The sequence below is a fragment of the Phytophthora sojae genome (assembly GCF_000149755.1).
Source record: "Phytophthora sojae unplaced genomic scaffold PHYSOscaffold_4, whole genome shotgun sequence".
NCBI lineage: Eukaryota > Oomycota > Peronosporomycetes > Peronosporales > Peronosporaceae > Phytophthora > Phytophthora sojae.
In genome coordinates, this window is record NW_009258118.1 from 3,100,706 (window position 1) to 3,122,029 (window position 21,324).

At 54.1% G+C, this 21,324-nt stretch overlaps 7 protein-coding genes across 7 annotated transcripts; 5 read left to right on the plus strand and 2 right to left on the minus strand.

The window, feature by feature from the left end:
- Window positions 1–1,182: 1,182 nt before the first annotated feature.
- PHYSODRAFT_331466 (hypothetical protein) lies at window positions 1,183–1,614 on the plus strand (the record flags this gene model as incomplete). Its single annotated transcript, XM_009528264.1, has 1 exon — window positions 1,183–1,614. The coding sequence occupies one exon, from the start codon at window positions 1,183–1,185 to the stop codon at window positions 1,612–1,614; it is 432 nt and encodes a 143-aa protein (XP_009526559.1).
- Window positions 1,615–5,923: 4,309 nt separating this feature from the next.
- PHYSODRAFT_502988 (hypothetical protein) lies at window positions 5,924–6,466 on the plus strand (the record flags this gene model as incomplete). Its single annotated transcript, XM_009528265.1, has 1 exon — window positions 5,924–6,466. The coding sequence occupies one exon, from the start codon at window positions 5,924–5,926 to the stop codon at window positions 6,464–6,466; it is 543 nt and encodes a 180-aa protein (XP_009526560.1).
- A 5,795-nt stretch (window positions 6,467–12,261) lies between these two features.
- PHYSODRAFT_354589 (hypothetical protein) lies at window positions 12,262–16,251 on the plus strand. The gene has a single exon (XM_009528266.1). It carries the CDS (start codon window positions 12,567–12,569, stop codon window positions 13,989–13,991), a length of 1,425 nt encoding a protein of 474 aa, XP_009526561.1. The 5' UTR covers window positions 12,262–12,566; the 3' UTR covers window positions 13,992–16,251.
- Window positions 16,252–16,764: 513 nt separating this feature from the next.
- Window positions 16,765–17,628, minus strand: PHYSODRAFT_262447 (hypothetical protein; the record flags this gene model as incomplete). The annotated part of the gene is made up of 2 exons (XM_009528267.1): window positions 16,765–16,968; window positions 17,017–17,628. The coding sequence occupies 2 exons, from the start codon at window positions 17,626–17,628 to the stop codon at window positions 16,765–16,767; spliced, it is 816 nt and encodes a 271-aa protein (XP_009526562.1).
- Window positions 17,629–17,809: 181 nt separating this feature from the next.
- On the plus strand, window positions 17,810–18,456 carry PHYSODRAFT_285944 (hypothetical protein; the record flags this gene model as incomplete). The annotated part of the gene is made up of 1 exon (XM_009528268.1): window positions 17,810–18,456. One exon carries the CDS (start codon window positions 17,813–17,815, stop codon window positions 18,341–18,343), a length of 531 nt encoding a protein of 176 aa, XP_009526563.1. The 3' UTR covers window positions 18,344–18,456.
- Window positions 18,457–18,608: 152 nt separating this feature from the next.
- Window positions 18,609–19,673, minus strand: PHYSODRAFT_501188 (hypothetical protein; the record flags this gene model as incomplete). The annotated part of the gene is made up of 2 exons (XM_009528269.1): window positions 18,609–19,343; window positions 19,527–19,673. The coding sequence occupies 2 exons, from the start codon at window positions 19,671–19,673 to the stop codon at window positions 18,609–18,611; spliced, it is 882 nt and encodes a 293-aa protein (XP_009526564.1).
- Window positions 19,674–20,231: 558 nt separating this feature from the next.
- On the plus strand, window positions 20,232–21,296 carry PHYSODRAFT_503229 (hypothetical protein; the record flags this gene model as incomplete). Its single annotated transcript, XM_009528270.1, has 3 exons — window positions 20,232–20,633; window positions 20,708–20,959; window positions 21,033–21,296. The coding sequence occupies 3 exons, from the start codon at window positions 20,232–20,234 to the stop codon at window positions 21,294–21,296; spliced, it is 918 nt and encodes a 305-aa protein (XP_009526565.1).
- Between the last annotated feature and the right edge of the window lie 28 nt (window positions 21,297–21,324).

The following is a 21,324-nucleotide window of genomic DNA, read 5'->3' on the forward strand; positions in this document are numbered from 1 at the left end:
ACCAAGCTGTGGGGCGCTCAAGTGAGCGAATATCAAGCAGGAGTGCTGTAACCCCGCTTCCTTGCGGCCCCAATCGGCCCAATGCGTCTCATCCTGGCCACGAAATGATGGATCGATAGGAGGTCCTGTCGCCTCCGTTGCGCTACCAGGCATTTTCACCATGGAGAGTCCATCGTCGTTTGTTTATGACGTTTGCACGAACGTCAGTTGCCTTGGGCTCTACTGGGGTCGTGCTTTTGCTTCTGTTAAAGCAACCTGGGATTACTTTCCAGCGTATTATCTTTCAGCACCACAACGTTACTTCGTGTAGTTGGGGCTCGACGTCCTTGAGCTCTAGAATGCATCCGCTCGCTCCCAACTGCAATTCGTCGACATGAAAGAAGTGTGAGAGATCCCCATAATTCGGGCAGCGTCCCTCCACCTCATCGTGCAGGCTCTTGTCGACGTCACCACGCTGGTATGACTCATATTGTTGACTCGCTATGAGCCACTCGGTGATAGCGTCACTGCGGACTTTCATGTGAGCGACTTTCGGTAAATGGCGGTGGATGTGTGAGTCTCGATGCCTTGAGCCCGAAGCTGACCCTTCGCACAGAGCTTTCGTCGTATCGTCATCGTGCCAGCGCTTGCAGTTCCCGTAAGTTCTTAACCACCGCATGAGTACATCCATGGCTGATGGCGCTCCTGGTGTCTTATTGTCTCTATCCCATTGAGTGCTTGGCATGCCACTGTCGTGCGAATATACTTGAAAGAATACGACGAGAAATTTGCAAAAAATAAACATTTATGAACTTACTTTAAAAAATCGAAGAAGGTTTTTGCAACGGGATCAGCTCACTTTTGCAGTAAAGCAACACAAAAACACTTCCGAGGCGACCAAAGAATGATGGGAGAACCAGCGTCTCAAGGCACTACAAAGCGTCCTTGGGAATCTGACAACCAATCAGCAGATGAACCAAGGTCGATGGACGTGTTGGCCTCTTGGCTCAAGACCCCGAGGAACTATCAACGGTGGCACAATAGAGTGAAGAAGGTCGCGCGTGAAGTAATCATGAACGCCATGAACGAAGCCCACCTCCAGCGCACTTTAATCCCGTTGCCTGCCGAATTTGGCTTCTAGGGAGAAAATTCGCGCGAGCTAGAGCCTCGCTAGGTGATAGCAGCCAACAACCTTCGCGTGGTATGGCGCTCAATCACTACGAGCAACGGAAACGGGACGAGCTGTGCCCCGGATTCGTCGACATGATGCCCGTGTTTAGCGCATCTGCTCAAACAAACCCTGATGGTGGTGATGGAGGTCCCAGCAAGGCTGAACAACCGACGAGATCGATGCGCAAGAGAGCAGGCGAGACCCACCAAATTACTCGCTCTTCCAAGCGCCGTCAGCCCCCACATGAAGCCACAAAAGCCATCGCCCATGCGATAACTCCGACAAGACATATCAATGGCGCTCAAAGCAGCGTGGGGCATCGAGCTGTGCAGAGCTCGGCATTCTCTGACCACGAAGGGCGCCAGTACACGGAGTGGCAAATGGTCGATCCCCTTCAAGTGACCCCGGCAATCCAACTGCGACTGGATGAATACGTGCTCAACCATGCCGCGCAGCGCAATTAAGCCATCCTGGCGTCCGAGGGCACGAAAAGAGCCTGCGAGGTCGAGACGGCGCGATACCGAATCGAGGCGGAGCGACGCCTGTGTGATATTGGCGTGGTGGTGGCGACAGGTTTGGATGGCAGATCACGGCGTGGACGCTGACGAGATGGAAACAATGCTGCCGTTGCAGGAGTGAAGCTAGAGGCTTCGGAACAATTTCCGCCAATTATAATTGGTGTCCTTAACGTGACCTCAGTATTGGAAAAGAGGCAAGCTGTGTCCATTGTAATATTTCGCATACGCCATGTCATCTTTGAAATAAATAATAAAAGCCACAACAACATTTCCGAAGCATGAAGCGGAGCCGGATGGCTCGGACCTTCCAGCTCCATGGTGCTGACTTCTAGCGAGTGTCCGGTGCGACTGACCACGATTGGCGTCAAGGCAGCGTGCAGGTGGCCCAGAGCTCATGGAGGGCAGCTCGTGTCCAAGCGGGAGTCGTTCGAGAGTGCCGCTGACGCCAAGCACTCTAGGTTATTACATGTGCCTTCTGGCCAGCGACGACTTGAAAGCTGCCTCTGCGCCTGCAGCAGGTCTAACGTCTTTCCAGTCGGATCCACGCCAAGGCCAAACGTTTTAACCCCTCAACGCCCACACGTTGTCGATACATAAGAAACATGTTGTACGTACTACATGCTAAAACATAGGCGGATTAGCTGCATAAGTCAGGCCTTCCTACAAAATACACAGGGCTTGGGTTCGGCGGACCAGATTACAGGAAATAAACGCATATAAACCGTGCGAGCGCGTGCTAGAGTAAATACAAAGCGATGTCGTTGCTACGTCAAATCGTTTTAGCGTAGAAAGAAACCGCTACCGAATCGACAACGATCCCATTACTTGATATTTATAGCATGCATTGTGTAAGTTGACCGGTGATGTATTACTTGCAACTAACTGTGCACGTTATAGAGGACCACAAGGAAGTGGCGTAGATACTGTAGCAAGAACAGTTGTGCCAAATTGAGCGTGAAGCGTGTTCTAGCGTAGATACCGACATCCTCCCGCATACGTTACGAGGGAAAATGGTGTTTTGAGAGAGAATTAGATATATAATAGTAAATCGACTGGTATTTAGCCTGCAACGGAAAAGGTTCGAGGGGATATACAAAGATCAGGTTGTGCATGTGTGGACCTCTGTAGTAAGGTGGTAGAAATTTGCGAAATCATGTGGAGTTGATAGTTTCGAGGCTACAACGCGCTAGGTTTATGAATGTATTCACTTGATGCGTCGTCGCTTTCGTGCAATATACCGTACAAGTCACCCTGCCTTGCACTTCCTTACAGGTCATTGCCCAGTTTCTTGATAAAAAAAGCCACTGACCTCTCATCCAAATCCCTTATGATGGTGTATCTACAATATTGCAATGCTGTATCTACCCAATATATACACCATGTACATGCTGTTTGAACAGCATGATAAACGATTTGGCGAAATAGTCATGTCGTTGTTGAACACAGTCGGTACTCGAACTTATACGACACTATAGTAATCCTGAGTGTGTTGCGCGACTTTAACATGCTGCACGATAATCATGTTGGGCGGGTACTGTGAAATAAAAAAACAGGTAAAAAACACGATACGCAGCCGCCGTTGGGCGGGGCTTTGCTATTCACGGAGGCAACTTCGACGGACGGCCGATTCCATGCTGGACAAATCCGTACTGAAGAAGCCGGACGCGGGCTCTGACGTGTTCGGTGCCTGTCCATCAAGGACGCCGCTGTATAAATGCGAGCAGGACGCGACACAAGAACTTCCCCGTGAGGTGGCTGGGCCAGACGGAGTAGGCGACGGATAACATCGCAGCTCTGCTATCGGCGACAGCTCCTGGCTTGAAATGTCAATTCTAACAGTCAAGTGTTGTAGTCTTCACTCGTGTGGGTTCGCCAAAGCCTCCGTCGCCATCCCCAGGGCGGCTATTTCTGGATAGGCGGGTGTTGCGAGATCGCCGATGGTGGGCCGCTCTGCATATGATCTGGCGCGTCAGGTGTGGTATCAACGCGCTATCAGCATGCGGTGCACTTTGAGTGCGTTGCCATGCGCTGGGGCTTCTACTTAACGGCGCGGGTCTGTGAGGAAGTGTTTGTCGGCGTGTCGTTCAAGGGGAGAAGTTCGCTGTGGGAGAAGCCTGTCTAGAATGGCTGCCTTGCGTGAACATTGCGGGAATTCGTATTTTGCGTGGGACTGCAGATCGGCTAATGACGTCCAAGGACGTTTGTGTTCTCACATTGCGGCGTCGGTTACGGGATGTTGCTCACTGGTGGTGTCAAGGAGAATACCGTGTTAGCTTCACTGAACTAAGCGAGCGTACGGTAGACTCCCGTTGGGGTCGTATGCGGGTCAGATCTGGTGTTTCGGTCGCTCTTTTCGGGAGAGATGACATACTTTGGATAGGACACTAGCGCGTTCGCTCTCGTCTGCGGACTTCTGACCGTGGGCCCGCCCGTCTCTCGCTTCGCTCGGGGGGAGCCGCCGGCTCCAAAGTCCTCGACTCGGCCCGGCGCTGTGTCTGGAAAAAACATCATGTTGCGGCGCTCGCATTCGCTCGCTCGCGCAGACACGCCCCCGCCTAATCGGCGGGTGTTGGCAGTCGGTGAACGCACGGAGTGAGCCTCGCGCTCGCGCTGCTCGCCCTCGGCCATGATGTCGCCTACCCTCGGGCGAACAGGTGGGGCAAATCGCGATAGATGTCTTGAATGCTGTATTGAAAAGGTCGACCTGCACTACCGAGCAGACCCGCATACGACCTCAAACAGAATCTACCCCGAGCGTACAGCGGACTTTGAACGCCAATTGGACTTGCTTGCTCAGTTATTGGTCGCCATTTCCCTAGACTTCTTTATCAGGGCACCTTTAGCTGCGGATACAAGCCATCCTGCTGGACCACCCAGCAATGATGTCCCGGCCTGCCGTAGCCCGCGTTGTTCACGCGTCCCACGCGTCGCCAAGATGACGCCTCGTCACTATCTTCAGCTGAATAAATTTGTGATCAAGTAACTCTATTTGCCGACCCCCAGCCCGTATGTACACCTACAAGTGTTAGTTGTCTGGTGTGTCTTTGGGTCGGCAAGCGGTGGTGAACCCAACCGAGATATCATTTTAGAACGATGGTGGCTGCTGCTTCTCGGAGGCGCGGTGTCAGCAGCTTAGCCCGACGTGTGGACTGCAGGGGTCAGCAAAATGAGGCAGCAGCGGCACTGAAGTGGGAACATTTGCGTCAAATCGTGGGGCTCGGATTATGGGATTCTGCTACGCCTACGCCATCACGCCTTCTTTCCACCAGGAGCAAACTGGATGCTCACTACCGGAATGTGTGAGGGCTGGTCGAGTGTCCATGTGTCACGCATTCTGGCATGTTTGGCAGCTCAGGAGCCCCGACAATTTTCTAGTGTCGGTGGGAAATGGTTGGTGTCCAGACAGCAAGGCTTGACGACAACCTGTTTGCCCTGAGACTACCACAAGTCCGACGGGGGTGTTTGGGAACTTATGGATTAACTTTTTTGCTGCTACGTGGAGCCGAGCTCAGCACGCTGGTCGAAGGCATCTCGCGGGGGGCTAAGGGCTGCTGAGGACTCGGGCCGTGAAGGCGCTGCAACTCCTGCTGCGGAAATGGATGAAGCGCCACCGCGGTGAAGATGGCGCCATTTACCGAAGACCTGATCTATTTGGAGGTCGGTGAGACGCGCGATCGAGCGCTTCGACGTTAAAACGCTCCATGTCGGCGGCATCACGTCCATGAAGCACTCGGTTATTGGTGTCATAGCCAGCACAAGCGCAGACGTACTTCTTCGCTCCTTGGCCGAGCATTCCTTAAGTAGCTCCTCAAAACGCTCGTCTTCATCCAAAGACACCGAATAGAAGCATCACATCGCCCAGCGAGAGTTGACAGCCATGCCTTTTTTTGGAGGGTGTCGCGCTTCACGGCGGGTTGAACGACTTGCGAAAGTGAACCGCCCTTTCACTAGCCAAGGCCGCGCATCGACTTCCGTTTCACACTTATTGCATTGCCATCTAACGTATAATACCGAATAGTATGCCCTAAGGTATTATAGTACCCTGCGAATAAAGTGCCCTATGGTGAAGGCATACTATTACAATAGAGTACCATCAAATAGAGTGTCATATATTAGAGTGCCGTTCCGAATAGACTGCCGTCGGTATCGACTTCCGCACGCTATCCTGCGCTCACCTGAGAAGTGGTAGACAATTCCCATCCACCCAAGCTTCGCTCCTCCATCAGCACCACGCTTTACCAGCTCATTCGTCAACATGCCAGCAAGACGGAAGAGCGTGGAGCTAAGCATCAAGAGGCAAGCCATCGAATGGATTGTGAGCGAGGGTGGCGGCGTCCCGTCGAGAGCGGAAGCCCATTTTCGTGCGTTGGGTTGGCGCATTTCGGCCGGCGGGTTTCGCCAGTGGTGGCACAACCGTGACCAAATCCTGGCTGGCCAAGGCAATCGTCGTCGACCGGTGCTGGGTGAAGCCGAGGACGTGCTTGTGGATCTCATCTACAACCGTCGCCTCCTGAAGGAGAAGGTTACGCGCGACTGGATCGCCGCTCAAGCGCACCAGCTTTTTCGCTCCAGCAGGACGGAGGAGGAACACGAAGAGCACCCGATCGGATTTGCCGCTTCTGATCCATGGATTACTGCGTTCATGCAGCGAAACGGACTCAGCCTTCGCCGCCGCACCAATCTCACGACGCTCACGGACGACGAGCTGGTCAGCCGAGCTGTTTCCTTCATGCATCGAAGAGTAGGCGCTTTGATAGTGGTGGCAGATAAACCACAAAATACATCTTGCTGGCATTGATGGTATAATCGTCTTGGGAGATTGTATTGATGTAGTCATTATCAAATAGAATGCCCTAACAAATAGTATGCCATCAAATAGAGTGCCCTACTCGGCTCCAGAGGGCACTCTTCAAGAATAGTATGCCGCATACTAATTAGTATTGTACGTTATTGTGCCTTTCACGTATTTTGGCGGGTGAGCTGTTAATTCAGGCGGAATTAGAGTCATAAAAGGGCGATTAACGCTTATTTAGTGCTCATTCTGCCTAAGATTGTGAGCGCTTCCCCTAACACCCGCGATCAGCATTTGAGAGCCAATCGACGGAGATACGAGCAGAATGGCATGGATTGGCGGGTAGGAAGCCGCCAATCGCTCTGTTTTCGCCTAACGCAGGCTGGATTAGCTTATTCCGTCTTAACTCGGCCTCACCATCGCCGCTCCTAATTCGACCACGGAGGGACGACCCGGAATTAACATGGGAATTAGCTAACTCAGGGCATAATTAAGGTCGATAAGGGATTAGAGTATGCCAGAATTATCACGGCAGAATAAGTGAAAGGCACAATACCTCTCGGCCAGATTTTTGATGGGTTAACAGAAGATCCCGCTAAGAGGGAACACATTTTGAGGGGAACACAGAAAAACACATAATGCGGACTTAATCGGATGTCGGCGCCATTTGGGCACGTAAATGCTTCCAACTTTTAAGGGGCAGTAGACCGACAGCGTCGACATGTTCTATCTTGCTATCGGCGCTGGTGTGCATATAGCTAGCGCCCTGGTAGTAGCTCTGTTTGAAGCTATTTGTAGAGAAAGAGGGTTTGTAGACATTTTTGTTTGGTACACGGTACCATTACTAGGAACTGGACCTCCCCCTCTCTCACAAATCAAACAGAGATGGACGAGCGAGGATGAAGGGCGAGCTGCGCAGCAGCGCTTGCGAAAGGTAAGAGAGCGCTGCAGGCTCGATGACGAAGCATTAGCACTATGATACTAAACAGGGCTTTTGTGTGCATGGCAATAGGAGTTTGCGCTAGCCAAGGCGCCAAGCTGAGTGGACGGCGTGAACGCCGAGATCTACCAGACCGAGACGCTGCACGTGGAGCGGCTGACGGTCACCCTCGCTGTCATCATGTCTGTGCTGAACGTCGGGCTCGATGATGGACTGGCAGTCACTGGGACCGCTCATCTTGACGTACTCGGCGTCCGTCGGCAGTGACGTGGAGTACAGGAGGCTGTAGTCGGAGTCGTCAATGCAGCCCTGGAACGAGTCAAGGCTTGACGCTTGAGTCAAGCGGCGCTTGACTCAAGCGTCAGCAGTGTCTGCTGCGTGGACGAGCAGGCGTCAGGGCTGGACGAGCTGGAGGCGGCAGCCGAGCTGGTGGACCCGCAGAGCGACAAGCAGGAGCTGGTGGAGGCCGTCATCAAGGCCACCAACGCCGGCGGCGTCTGCGCCATTATGGTCAGCAAGAACCTGGAAGGCACCTCGAGGGAGCTGGCCGACGTGATCAGCGCGGTGGACGCAACAAAGACGTGCAGCCGCTGCAGCCTAAGGACTTTGGCCGCAAGACCGACTTCGTGAAGCACGTGCGGTGGGTGCTGTGCTGAGCTGGTGGGAGCACCAAGGGATGGTGGGAAAGCCGCCCCGCTCTTGAACCGATTTTCTTTTTTTTGAAAATCGGTTCACAGAGCACAGTCAATCACTCGAGGCTTTGCGCCTGTACTCGCGAGACAAGAATGCTAGCTTACACTAGGATAGCACAGTGTTAAGTTTGAGATAGCGAGCTGTCGAACGACACTAGTTGCATGTATGCTTCACTTAACCCCCCCCGCGCACTCATACGTTGTATATGACTACATGTTATGAAAAAGAACAGCACGTCTTTTTCTACGTGAAATGCACAGGTGTAGGTGAAAATATGCACAAAGAACGAGTAGTAACTGCAGAGATGGTGAGTTAGACTGATTATTTGATTGCTTACAGATTGCTAACAGGAACCGCTCTCCCCATCATGCGTACGAGACAGTGCTACCCCTACTATGCCCTGGGTACTCCGATCAGATTAGACAGGATATGATACATGATTGTGCATAGTAGCTCGAAATGCAAGATGAATCTCGTCCGATATACCAGGGTATGTAAAAGAAGAGGTAAGCTGGAAAGAATGAACACCGTAGACACTACATTTTGCTATGTAAGGGTTATATTGCGCATGTAAGTACTAATATGCACCCCTCAGAGAGAATGCAGCCTGGTGAAGTGGCCCAATCCAATAAAACCGAGCAGGACGTGCGCTATAATAATGCTAAGACGCCATTAGCTCGCGGTTGGGAAGACGTGTCACTTGATTGCTGGCTAGGTACAGCAGGTTTTTTGTTTTCAAGGCATGCATAGCCTGGTATGTTAGGATGCAATCATAGGATACTTCCAGCATAAACCCGCCCTTGTGTTTGATTTTTGTTCACCATCAATAAAAAGGACACTGCAAGTTGTAGTATATACACCCTGTTGAAATTTAGCTACCCATCCGAGGGCGTCTTAGACAACATGTGCGTCTGTCTGTGTCAACCAGTTTCCCGCAGGTTATAGAAATGTGTCGTACTTACGGAAGGCAATAGTTAGATCAAACACGCATACTTTTAACATGTAGTATACAGCTTTAACATGGTGTATATTGATCAAAGCCAGGGACCGAAAAACCTCGCGAGTGTGGGGGGGGTTAATCCGCAATTAGTTTTTTTTTCGGCGTTCACCGTTTTGGGCTCTTTTTGTTCCCTTCATAGCGGGATCTTCTGTTAATAGCAGGGCTCGCAATCGGGTACCCATTTCTTGTACCCGCCCTACCCGCCTCGGGTATACCCGGTTTCGGGTCGGGTACGGGTACCCGAAGCAAACCTCGGGCGGTGCCACGGGTACCCGAAGTTGGCGAAAATAGTACTAAATAGTAATATTTCTTACTTATACCAGCTATATCATGCTCCTACGCAGTCTTCTTTTAACCTCCACAAGTCCTTTTCACTCAGGATTGATTTCGCGTAGTTCCTACTTAAATGTTTAACTTTAGATGTTTTAAAACCGTGTCGGGAGATGTAACAGTTGATCCGTCCGTACAAAACCTTGAGCCCTGGCTGGCCCGGGTACAACCGTGGCTTGTGGGCAGGCAGGTACGGGTACCCGACTTCGGCTTGGACGGCTACACGGGCGGGTACGGGTACCCGATCAGCACCGTTTGCGAGCCCTGGTTAACCGCAACAAGATTTTTTTAAGGATAAACATAAGGAAGAAATTTGAGGCAACCCGTTTGACCTCATTTTTACACGTAAGAAGCTATGACAGATATGGATAGAAAGGTCTGTATTCGGTCTAAATGAGGGTGGGGCCTGTATGCGCTAGGGTTGTGATACCTTTGCGCAGCAGCTCGACCAAAAAAGGTCACTCGGAGCATATCGCTTTTTCGAGTTTATCCTTAAGTTAAGGACAAAAATAGATTGGCCAATAGTAGAAACAAGTGAATTGGTCGGCGACCCGTCGCGTCCAATGCGAACCCACTGTCGGCCCTCTGTGACCGTACCTAACCCCAACACCCGCCAAATCAAGGACAAAAACAAGGACCAAAAGTTAGAAGCTTACGCTGGTGTTGTTTTTGAAAGATAAGCCATCTTATTGGTACGGAGAGAAAGCCTTTGATTCCCTCTTTTAATCCTTTGTTATGCGTAGTGTCCACCATTGTCCATAACGGCAAAAGCTACAGTTGAAAATTGTCATTAATAACATATTACATTTCATTTTTGTCCTGGATTCTAGGACAAATTCCTTAAAATGACTTGAGTTCAGTATAGGGCCTCAGCCGTTACACCACTCGAACAGTTGTTGTTGTACATGACACCCTCGTACTTACCTGGATCTTATTTCCTTCCATACAACCCCCAAGTCACTTTTGGTCCTTTTTGCTGGTTCTAGGACAAAACCCTGCTAACTACGGCGTACTTAAGTGAGTTTTGGTCCTAGATCCAAGGACAAAAAGTGTTGGGCTAAGGGCCTGTTTCATTTGAGAATAACTGGAATATGAATAGCGGGAGTTATTCCTCCCGCTTAATTACGATAAAATGCGATAATCTTATTGGCTAAGAAGTTATTCCCAGGAATAAGTTATACTGACTTTGAAAGTCAGGATAGCTATTCTGAGCGGAATAGCTACATGGCCGGGGCTTCCTCACCTCTCCGTCGAGGACCGCCAGACTCCGCAGGCCAGCCGATGCTGACGCTGCTGGGAGCGTGTAGAGACTTCGTGGCGAGGTGAGGAAGCTCCGGCCTATACAGGGGTTGGTTGCGACAGGGTAGAGCAGCTTTAGTGCTCCTCTAGAGCCCGCTCGGGGCCTCACCACGGCGCGCTTGGTGACGAATAGCGAGCAGCGCTCGAAGCAGTGTTCGCGAGTTTTTTTTGTTAATCTCGCGCCAGCCAATGATTTGCTTCCTTCCATAACGCATATTCTTTTTCCCAGTTATTGTGGGGCTTTATTCTCCACCTGTTTCGTTTGAATAGCGTAGAATTGTTATTCCGGCTCGGCGCTATTCCCGACTTATTCTCAAATGAAACAGGCCCTAAGTGCGTGTGTACAAATGCTAAGATAATTTTAATCCCAGTTAAGGACAAAATCGCCCCAAAATCGAGGCCGCCAGATTTGTTTCTGTCCTTATTTTAAGGATAAAATTTGTTGGGGTTAATAGATGGCCCTTTACTGGCGTTTTTCTTACTAAGTACCAAATTTAGGATTTGGTCCGCCCAAATTGCTGCGCCCTCCAGTAAGTGACTTTTTACTGGAAAATCGCCAAAATGCACCATGTATTTTCATTAACTAATTGTGAGCCCTAACGCAAATATCAATTTTGTACTCGTATCTCTCGCACCTAGATGCTCTCTAGTGTGCGGTGGAGGCGGCTCGGGCTGCGCGCTGTGCCCATGCTGCGCCAGCCGCGCGCCGGCCTGGCCACGATCTCGATCCGCGACGACCGCGTGGCGCTTTGGACGCAGGAGCTGGAGCGGCAGCAGGCGGCGCTGGCGCAGGCGACGGAGCAGGCTCAGGCGCGTGGGGAGCCGCTGGAGCTGGCTGTGCAGTATCCGGGGGAGACGCCGGGCTCCTTCGCCTTCAGTGGCGTGGCGGGCGTCTCCACGTCCATCGACGTGCTCAAGCAGATGCAGCAGCTGGGACTGCCCAAGTTCCAGGCGCTGGCGGCCAAGATCGAGGACTCCGGGGAGCTGCTGGACCTGCGCGCGCCGCTGCAGCGCTCCGGAGCACTGAGGCTGCTCGAGTGCGTGCGGTAGTGCAGTTTATGTGGGTTTATTAGAGGGTTTTCTGACTGTGTGGGTGGCTGGGTGAACAGTTTCTCAAGTGACGAGGGCAAGAGCGTGTTCTGGCACTCGTCGGCACACGTACTCGGACAGGTTGGGGCGGTTCTGGGTTGTTACTGGTGTTCTTGTACCGTGGGGTTAATTGTTTCTGTGTTTTTGCTGTTGTGCAGGCTCTGGAGGAGAAATTCCAAGACAAGATCCGTCTTACGGACGGCCCGGCCTTGAGTGAGGGCGGCTTCTTCTACGAGATGTTCCTGCAGGACGGACTCACGGTGTCTGAGACGGACTTTGATGAACTTGCGCGCAACATCAAGAAGATTGTCAAGGCTCGACAACCGTTCGAGAGGCTGCAGGTGACGCGCGAGTTCGCTGATGAACTGTTCGCCTACTCGGACTTCAAGCGAGACATGCTGCACAAGATCCCGGAGGGTGAAGCCATCTCGCTCTACCGTTGCGGCCCGCTGATTGACCTTTGCCGAGGGCCCCACGTCCCTCACACTGGTACGTGCATTGTGCATGTTTGAACTTGTCTGTTTGCTGGACTATTACCTGCTCTACACAAGCAGAAGAGAGCGAGGGTGCAGCTGAAAGTCGCTGCGCTCTCTAGCTGTCCTTTACTGGGTGCTCTTCCCGCTTGGTCCTATATCAACTCTGCCTATCGAACGACTCTCCACTCTCGTAATGAGTGCTGGCGAGCTACACGTGGGCAAACATGCATGGAATCCTGTAGTATTGAGTAATGTCGTTCATGCAACTAACGTTTTCGCATGCATCTTGTTCAATGTACAGGCATGCTGTCTTCGTTTGAAATCACGAGATGCGGCGCGTCGCACTGGGAAGGAAAGGAGCTGCTGCAGCGTGTGTACGCTATTTCGTTCCCAAACAACGCACAGCTCAAGGAGTGGCGTCATCTTCAGGAAGAAGCGAAGAAGCGAGACCACCGACTAATCGGCCGCGCTCAGCAGCTCTTCATGTTCCACCCCCTCAGCCCCGGATCGTCGTTCTTCCTGCCCCATGGCACGCGTGTGTTCAACACGCTGGCCGACTTCATCCGCGGAGAGTACAAGCGCCGTGGTTACGATGAGGTTATCAGTCCTCTCATCTTCAAGAAGGAACTCTGGGAAACCTCGGGCCACTTGAAAAACTACCACGACGACATGTTCATGGTTTCGCAAGGCATTTCTACTGGCGAGGAAGGTTGCGAAGGACACGGCCATGACCACGCGCACGGTGAAGAAGAGTACGATCAGTTCGGGCTGAAGCCTATGAACTGCCCTGGACATTGTCTTATGTTCCGCGAGGCGAAGAAGTACTCGTACCGAGAGCTGCCTGTGCGCCTCGCCGATTTCTCGGCCTTGCACCGTAACGAAGCGTCTGGCGCGCTTACGGGGCTTACTCGCGTTCGTCGATTCCACCAGGATGATGCCCATATTTTCTGCACGGCTGCCCAGGTGCAGTCGGAGATCTCGCATGCTCTGGACTTCATCAAGCACGTGTACGGCATCTTCGATTTCAAGTTTAACATGCGTCTCTCTACTCGACCGGAGAAGTACATGGGAGACCTCGAGCTTTGGGATGACGCTGAGGACCAGCTTCGCCTCGCCCTGGAAGATTTCGGTCAGCCCTGGACTGTCAACGCAGGCGACGGTGCATTCTACGGCCCCAAAATCGACATCGTGGTGACGGATGCTCTGAAGCGCCAGCACCAGTGCGGAACGATTCAGCTGGACTTCCAGTTGCCGATCAACTTCGAGCTCGAGTACGATGGTGCTGATGGCGAGTCGCACACGCCCATCATCATCCACCGCGCCGTGCTGGGATCGATCGAGCGTATGATGGCTATCTTGATCGAGCACACGGGCGGCAAATGGCCGCTCTGGCTCAGTCCTCGACAAGTGGCCGTGCTCCCCATTGCTGAGGCACATCGCGAGTACGCTCACGAGGTGGCTAGCAAGCTGCAGACGGCGACCCCCCGTGGTCTGTTCGTGGACGTCCAAGACGGCAGCAAGACGCTCAACAAGCGCGTACGTGAAGCTCAGGTTGCCGGCTACAACTACATCCTGGTCGTCGGTGACAAGGAGCAGGCTGCGCAGGAGGTCAACATTCGCACACGTGATAACCAGGTGCATGGTGCCAAGCCGCTCGCAGACTTCATCGACGAGATCAAGGCTGCTATTGATCGTCTGGAATAGATAGGTGGGCTAAGTGTACGTCAGACAGCTAGCACTTCACAGTAGACAATAGAGCCAACTGATATTACATGCAACCCTTTGTGTTGTGCCTTACCGAATTGACAAAGGCTCCTCAGGGTAGTCGGTCTCAGGAGCAATAGAGAGCTCGCCGACGACGAGTTGGTTGAGTGCGCGATTGCCATCCCAGCCGCCAAATAGGAAGAGGTGAGGACCTACCAGCGTGGAAGTGTGACCGTAGCGGTTAGCTACTGGAATTCCGTACGCAGCGACACGGTGCCACTCCATGTTCTGTACATCCAGGACTCGAGCGTATGAAGACCCTCCGCGTAGCTCTCGTTCGTGCTGCTTCTTGCGTTCGCGCTTCTTTCGGTTCTCCTCGAGTTGGTTCGCGCCATTGTTGCTGCTTGCTAGTCGCTCCTCTCGATCCTCAAGTCGAACGAGCTCGCGAACTTGCTTGTCCCCCATAAACAGCGGCGTGCGCTCCGTGCCGGACCACCCACCCAGCATCACTGCTAGCTCTTCCCCACTGCCAGCCCCCGCAAGGTTCATCGACTGACCGAAAGTTCCAGGAGGATATTCACCCACGAGTCGGGGGCGACTCCATGCCATCGACGCGATGTCGAAAACATACACATCCTTGTTGTACACCGGCAGCGCATCAGGCATCACAGTGTATCCGCCATACAGAAGCAGCGACGGTGAACCCGCATTGCTGGAGAGATCCACCATTGACAGGTTTTGGCGTGGAGTTGGCGGCTTACCCGAACATTTCGGTCGACGCCACGTGAAGGTGGCCGAGTCAAACAACCATAGATCGTTCATGCTCTTCTTGCCGTCCCAACCACCGAACACGAACATCTTCTCGTTGTCCACCGACGCTGCTGCATGGCCGTAGCGTCCAGCAGGACAATCAGTCGTCCACTGGACTTGCAGCCACGCCATGGCACCGAGGTCGAAGAAGAACATATCGCGGAAGGCTTCACCTCGCGCCCCACGCCCCCCGAAGACGAACATACGCTCTCCACCGTTGAGCAGGAGAGCTGAGTGTCCATAACGCGGGGCAGGCAGCACAACCGGCGGGTCCATTTCGCCTTCATCGATCTGCTGACGTCGCCGAGGTTGCTCCTTTGGGAAGATGACCTCTGCCCAAGAGGACGTCCCCAGATCCAAGCGGTGGAGGTCGTTCAGGTAGACGAAACCTCCTTCGCTGCCGAAGTAGTGGCCGCCGAAGATCAGGAGGTGGGTTCCTGCCAGCACAGCAGAATGGCCTCCACGAGCGCTAGGCGGTTTACCTTCTAGCGCGGGCGTCGACCATTGTAGACTCACTCGACTCGCGCGACTTGATAAAGCGTCACTTTTGCGACGAGAGCTGACGGCTCGTTCCTGCAGACCTTCCTTCATCGGATCTTCGCGGATTCAGCTCGATGGCAAGACAGCAGCAGATCGAGGCGACCGTCCACTCCAAGCGCCGCACTCAAAACTTGTAGGGTTGTAGCCAAGAAATACCAGCAACACCACCAAGTAACGTTATATTGCATTAGGTTCAACTATGCGCGACGTTGCAGACCGACTCCATTGACCTCGACAATCGCGCTTGTATCTTCCTCGTGAAGTTGATAAGTGGCTCCGGTTAATCGAGCTGCGATGTCCAGCGCCGTCTCCAAGTGCTTCGAGGTACGGTGAGCCTTTCCTGGCACACGCACGCGAGACGTGCCTTCAGCTAACGCCATGAAGACGACAACATTATCCGCGAGGTGCTCGTCAACCCACGCGCCGCTGTGAACGTACTCGTTCAGTCTTGAGATCACCTGGTCGGCAAAAATGCTTGCGGTGGACTCATTCACGTTAACCGTTTGGTCGACTGAGATGATCCCGTCGGTTGCAGTTTCCAGCACGACAAGGGCAGACACCGCTGTTCTCTCCTTTGGCTTCTTGCCCCTGAAAGACTTCTTCTTCTGGTGGGTGGCTGTAGCGGTGGCCTCCACGACACACTCCTCTTCAATGGTAAACTGCTCATTGCTGTCTCCGCCGCTAAATTCCTTGCCAACAGCTTTCTTCAATGCACTGGCGTAATGATCCGCCAAGTTCTCGTTCGCCGATGAACCGAACGCGGTGACTCGAATGAACGCACGACGAATAGACGAAGACCAATCGGTCAAGTTGATAGCTTGAAGTGTCTTCTCACATCCAAGAGGATCGATGGAGACCCGCACTTGACCACTAGAGCCGCCGCCGGGGAAAAACATGCGCTTGCTCACTTCGACTTCCAAAGCAAGACCGAATCTGGCGAGCAGCGAACGCAGTGGAACCTGCATAAAGTCTATCGTCTGGCTGAACCCAACATGCGTACCACCGCGTAAACTTAACTCCGTTGTAGCATCTCGAAATGCCAACACTGGCAGTGCTCCTTGCATCATAAGGGAAACGCTGCCACATGTGTGCGAGGTGGCGTTGAAGACACCACCTCTGTTACCCGCGGCCAGAAGAGCAGAGCGTGCGTCAACGTGAGATCCGTCGAGCTCAGCTTAGCCCCAGTCAAAACTCCACCTGTTGATAGGGCAGCTACGAGCTCGATCGTGCTCAGGTGATGGTTGTGCAGCCCTGGAACTGTTCGATTTGCTCGGATAGAGTGGACTCGCACCACGTTGTGCGTCACAGCCGATAATGCCGTCGCCACTCGAAGCAACTGACCTCCACCTTCTCCATCCCCACCATTCAGCACTATGGCACCTTCGACCTCCTTCTGGTCTTGTATTGTCTCGGCCGGTGCAGCTTACTTCTCCTCAGTCACTGACACGCGATCCCCAAGTCGAAAGAACAATCTTGCGTTTTTCGTTGTAGCCCGCGCCACCTCACCTTCCGTGATCCCATAGCAGCTCGCTAGCGTCTGCACGACAGCTGTAAGATCCTTGGGCCCACACCTCGCGCGCTTCTTCTGTCTCCCCGTGTTGTACGGATACATGAACGGCGCGTCGGTCTAAATCATCAGTCGATCCATCGGAATCTGCGGCACCATACTCCTCACTGCAAGCCCGTGTGGCTCCATGCACACGAACCCTGTGAGGCCAATGTACAGGCCCATCTTCAGATACTTCCGCATCTCGTCCTCTTTGCCCGTGAAGCAGTGCACGACCGTCGGGGGCAGCGTCGCGCTCTCCAGGAAGGGGTTCAGCACCTCCACCAGCGCCTCGTGGGCTTCTCTCTCGTGCACGAACAGCGGCATCTTGAGCTCGCAGGCCAGCGCTACCTGAGCCCTGAAGGCCTTCACCTGGGCGTCTCGCGGGCTGTAGTCGCGGTTGAAGTCCAGTCCGTACTCGCCTCGCCCACAACCACCACCAGGTCCCCGTCCTTGCCCGTGATCAGCGTCCGCATCTCGTTGATAGTCGAGTGCTCGTCGAAGCCCTTGGCATCGTGCGGATGCACCCCCCACAGTCGTGAATAGCGCCACGCCCGACGCAGCCGCGTGCTGTCTCGCCAGCTGCACGGCGCGGCGGCTCTCGCTCACGCTGGTGCCGGTGATCATCATCGCGTCCACGCCAGCGTGCTTGGCCCTCCGCAGCACTTGCGGCAGGTCACGACGGAACTGGCCGCTCGTCAGGTTGGCCCCGATGTCCACCAACTTGCGCCCCGTCGTCATCGCTCCTCTGCGTGAATTCGATACTGAAGATCGATCGATGCGCATCAAAAAGTCAACCCATTTGTGGCGTACACCAAACAGACCATCACTCACGTTAGGTTAACAGACCCTAAACGGCACAACAATTAGGGTTTAAATGGCTGCACCTCCCCTTCCCAGTCACTAATTGATTGATCAGATCAGCATGTCGGTGTCGCTGGACCAGTCGGCGGACGCCGAGTTCCTCCGCTTCGTGGCGCGCTTCTGCGGCGTGAACCTGGGCTCCGCCGCCTCGGGCCGCCTGCGCGTGCGTCTGGGCAAGACCACGGAGCTGTACGAGGCCACGACCATCGCCAAGTACCTCGCGCGCTTCGCCGACCGCGAGCACGAGCTGCTGGGCCAGACGCCCTTCGAGCGCGCCCAGGTGGCCATGTGGATCGACTTCGCGCGCGGCATTCAGCGCTGCCCCCCGGCGGCCTCGCCCGCGCACTGGCAGGTGCTGGAGGCCTCGCTGCAGCAGAAAACATACCTGGCGGCCAACCGCGTGACGCTCGCGGACGCCGCGCTCTACTACACGCTGCACGCAGCGGTCAGCGGCTTCACGGAGGCCCAGCGCGACCAGTACGCCAACCTCGTGCGCTGGTTCGACCAGGTGCAGCACACGGCGGGCGTGCTCGGCTTTCGCAACTTCGACGTCGTCAGCCTCGAGCGCAAGCCCATCGCCTTCACGGCCTAGAAAGAGACGGCGAGAGCAGAAGCAGGAGCAGGAGCGTGCAGACGGAGGCAGCGGCGGACGTGGATAGATTCGCTCCCGGCGACGCTTAATTCTGCAGTAATAGGAGACGCGGGCGGCCTGCGACTTTAGATATGACGTTGGCGCTGGTTTTGGTGGATTGTTGTTGCTGAACTGAGTCAGCAGGAAGACTTTGCAGGGCAGATACGGTGCTTAATGCATGCGAAATATAGCTCTATTCTCAATGACAAGGCATCTACAGCTCTCTCTACTTGGTCGTCTTCCGCTTCTTGTTGGCGGTCTGGCGCTGCTGCTTCTCGCTGATCTTCTTGGCCAGCGACTTCTTGGCCTCCTCGCCCTTGCTCCAGTACTGACCGTCGCGCTGGCGGAAACTAGCCTTCGGAGCGCTGCCTGCCGCGTCCAGACTGATGAGCACCATGCGGTCTCCGATCTTCATGCCGCTACGACGAGCAGCGGCCAGCGCCTCGTCCTCGCTCGAGAACTCGACGTAGCCAAAGCCCTTCAACTTCTTAGTGTGGTTCCAGATCGGCAGTCGGACGCTGGTGATCGTTCCGCACGAAGCCAGCGCCTCGCGGATCGTGCCTTCCTCCACCTCGTAGGGCAGCTGCTTGATGAACACCGTGCGGCATCCCTTCACCGCCTTCTTGGTGGTGTTTTGGTTCTTCTCCTTCAGCGCCATCTCCACGGCACGCGGGGCTTCGGCTCTACGAATGGACAGGTATCTGTTGAACAAGTACTGTCCGTCCAGCTTTAGCGCCTTCTTCAGTGCCGCCTCGTCATCAAACACCACGTGCGCGTAGCCACGAGGCTTGCCCGAGTCCTGATACCGCGGCATGCGCACTTCGCGCACCGTGCCACAGGACGAGAAGTGCGTCACCAAGTCGCCCTCATTGGCTCGGTATGGGATGCCCTCCACGTAGACCGTGGCCTCCGTCTTGCGGTCGATCTCCTCCTTGAGCTCCTCGTCCTGCGGCTGCTCCTCCTTCGTCTCCTTTTTCTCCTTCTTCTGCTTCTTCTCCTCCTTCACGGGTACCTCATCATCATCATCATCATCTTCTTCTTCAGATGAAGAATCCGCTGCAGCTTCTGCCTGCTCTTCGCTCTGCTCCGACTCGGACGCAGCCTCCTCCGCCTTGGGCGCGGGGCGGAACATGGCGTTCTCCACCTCGTCGTCCTCGCTGTCGGAGCCACTTTCGCTGCTGCTCTCGGCCGATGAAGACGAAGACGAAGCATCCGAGGCCTCATCCTTCGCCGTGGTGTCAGCGTCGGCGTCGCGGCTGCGCTTCTTGCTCTTGAACAACGCGGGCGCCATCACTCAGTCGGGCTTTGGGCAATGACGCTTGAAGAGCTTCAAGGCGCCTGCCCCAGTCAATATCGGGGTGTGGTGATTGGTTGAAAATCGGGTCTAGATTTTAAGCAAATAGGGGGCCATCAGCTGGCGACGCACAAAAGAAGAGCAAACAGACAAGAGCAAAACACTTGACCACCAGCAGCATGAGCTCGGACGAGGAGGAGGGGGTCAAGCTCTACAGCGCGCTGGAGCGCAACAAGAAGCGCCAGATGTTCGGTGCGTCTGCTGCTTGATTCCACAGTGTATCTACGGACCTAGGGTTTATCGCTCTCAGCCGTGGTCTGTAAGCCTCCACTCAAGCGCTGACGGATTCACATGCTTGCTGACTTTTCATTGCTTTCAGTGTCACTATCGTCCTCATCTGATGAAGACGGAGACGGCGACGAGAGCGTTGACGACTTCACGATCTTGAAGACGCCCACCAAGCGGTGCAGGCAGAGCGCGTCGCCCGGTAAAGCGAAGAACGGGAAGAGCCCGGCGAAAGCAGGTGCGGGCTCACAGTGCGACAATGAGGAGAGGATGGAGGCTGTGGGTATTGATTGTTACTGCTGCTGCTGCTTTGCAGCGAGAGCGATCGATCTGGACAGTGACGAGGATGACGACGACCTGTACACGCCCAGTGAGCGTGAGGCCGAGCGTCTGCGGAAGCTGAAGATGGAGAAGGAGATCAGGAAGAAGCTCGAGAACGACCAGGTGTTGAACCAGACGCGAGCCATCTTGAACAAGGTTTCGACTACCAAAAACAATCTGGACGTGATTTCGCTCGACTCTGACTCGGATGACGAGGATGGTACCGAAAGTCCTTCCGAGGTTGAGGTCGTCGCGCGTCCGCCTCCGCAACCTGTAGTGGACAAAGGTCCGCGTATTACCCTACACATTCGCTCCAACGGTGGCGTTGTGGACGAAGTTGGCATTCACAAGGTAAATGGATGAGAAGGACAAACGGTGCTGGTGGCTGTGTTTAACTCGTTGTGTGCCCACTGTGGCGTTTACAGAAGGAGACGTTTGATCAGCTTTACGCAAGCTTTTGCGAGCTGCAAGGTTTGCCACGGGAAGCCGTGCAGATGGCGCTGGACGGAGAGCCCCTGCCGCTTACTGGTACTCCTGAAAGTGAAGACTTGGATTCGGGCGACATAATCGAAGCAAAGGTCGACTTCTCACAGCAGTGCGAGGCCAAGAAGAAGACCTATCTGCGCTTGCGGCTGGTGATCTTCGGTAAGCGGTCAGAAATCTTCAAGATTGATTCGGTAAGTTTGCGAGTATGAATCCGCTTCACCCAATAATCGCTGAAATGCTCACGGGGGATACTGTTTCGTGCAGACGGCGACAGTCGAGAAACTACACGCTAGTTACTGCAAGCGCCACGGCATTTCGAATCCGGGCGATGTAATTATGAGTGTGCAAGATCAGGAGCTCCGACTGGATGAGCGCCTGGCCTTTTACGGCCTCATAGACCTCGACGAGATTTCTGTCAAAGTCAGCAGTGTTGTGGCAAGCCCGGCGGCCAAGCCCCGGACTATAGATGTACAGCTACGCTTCGCCGAAGGTGGCCCGCAAACTCACCAAATTGTGCCGGTACGTTGAGTTTTCATGTGGAGGTCATGAGGTAGTT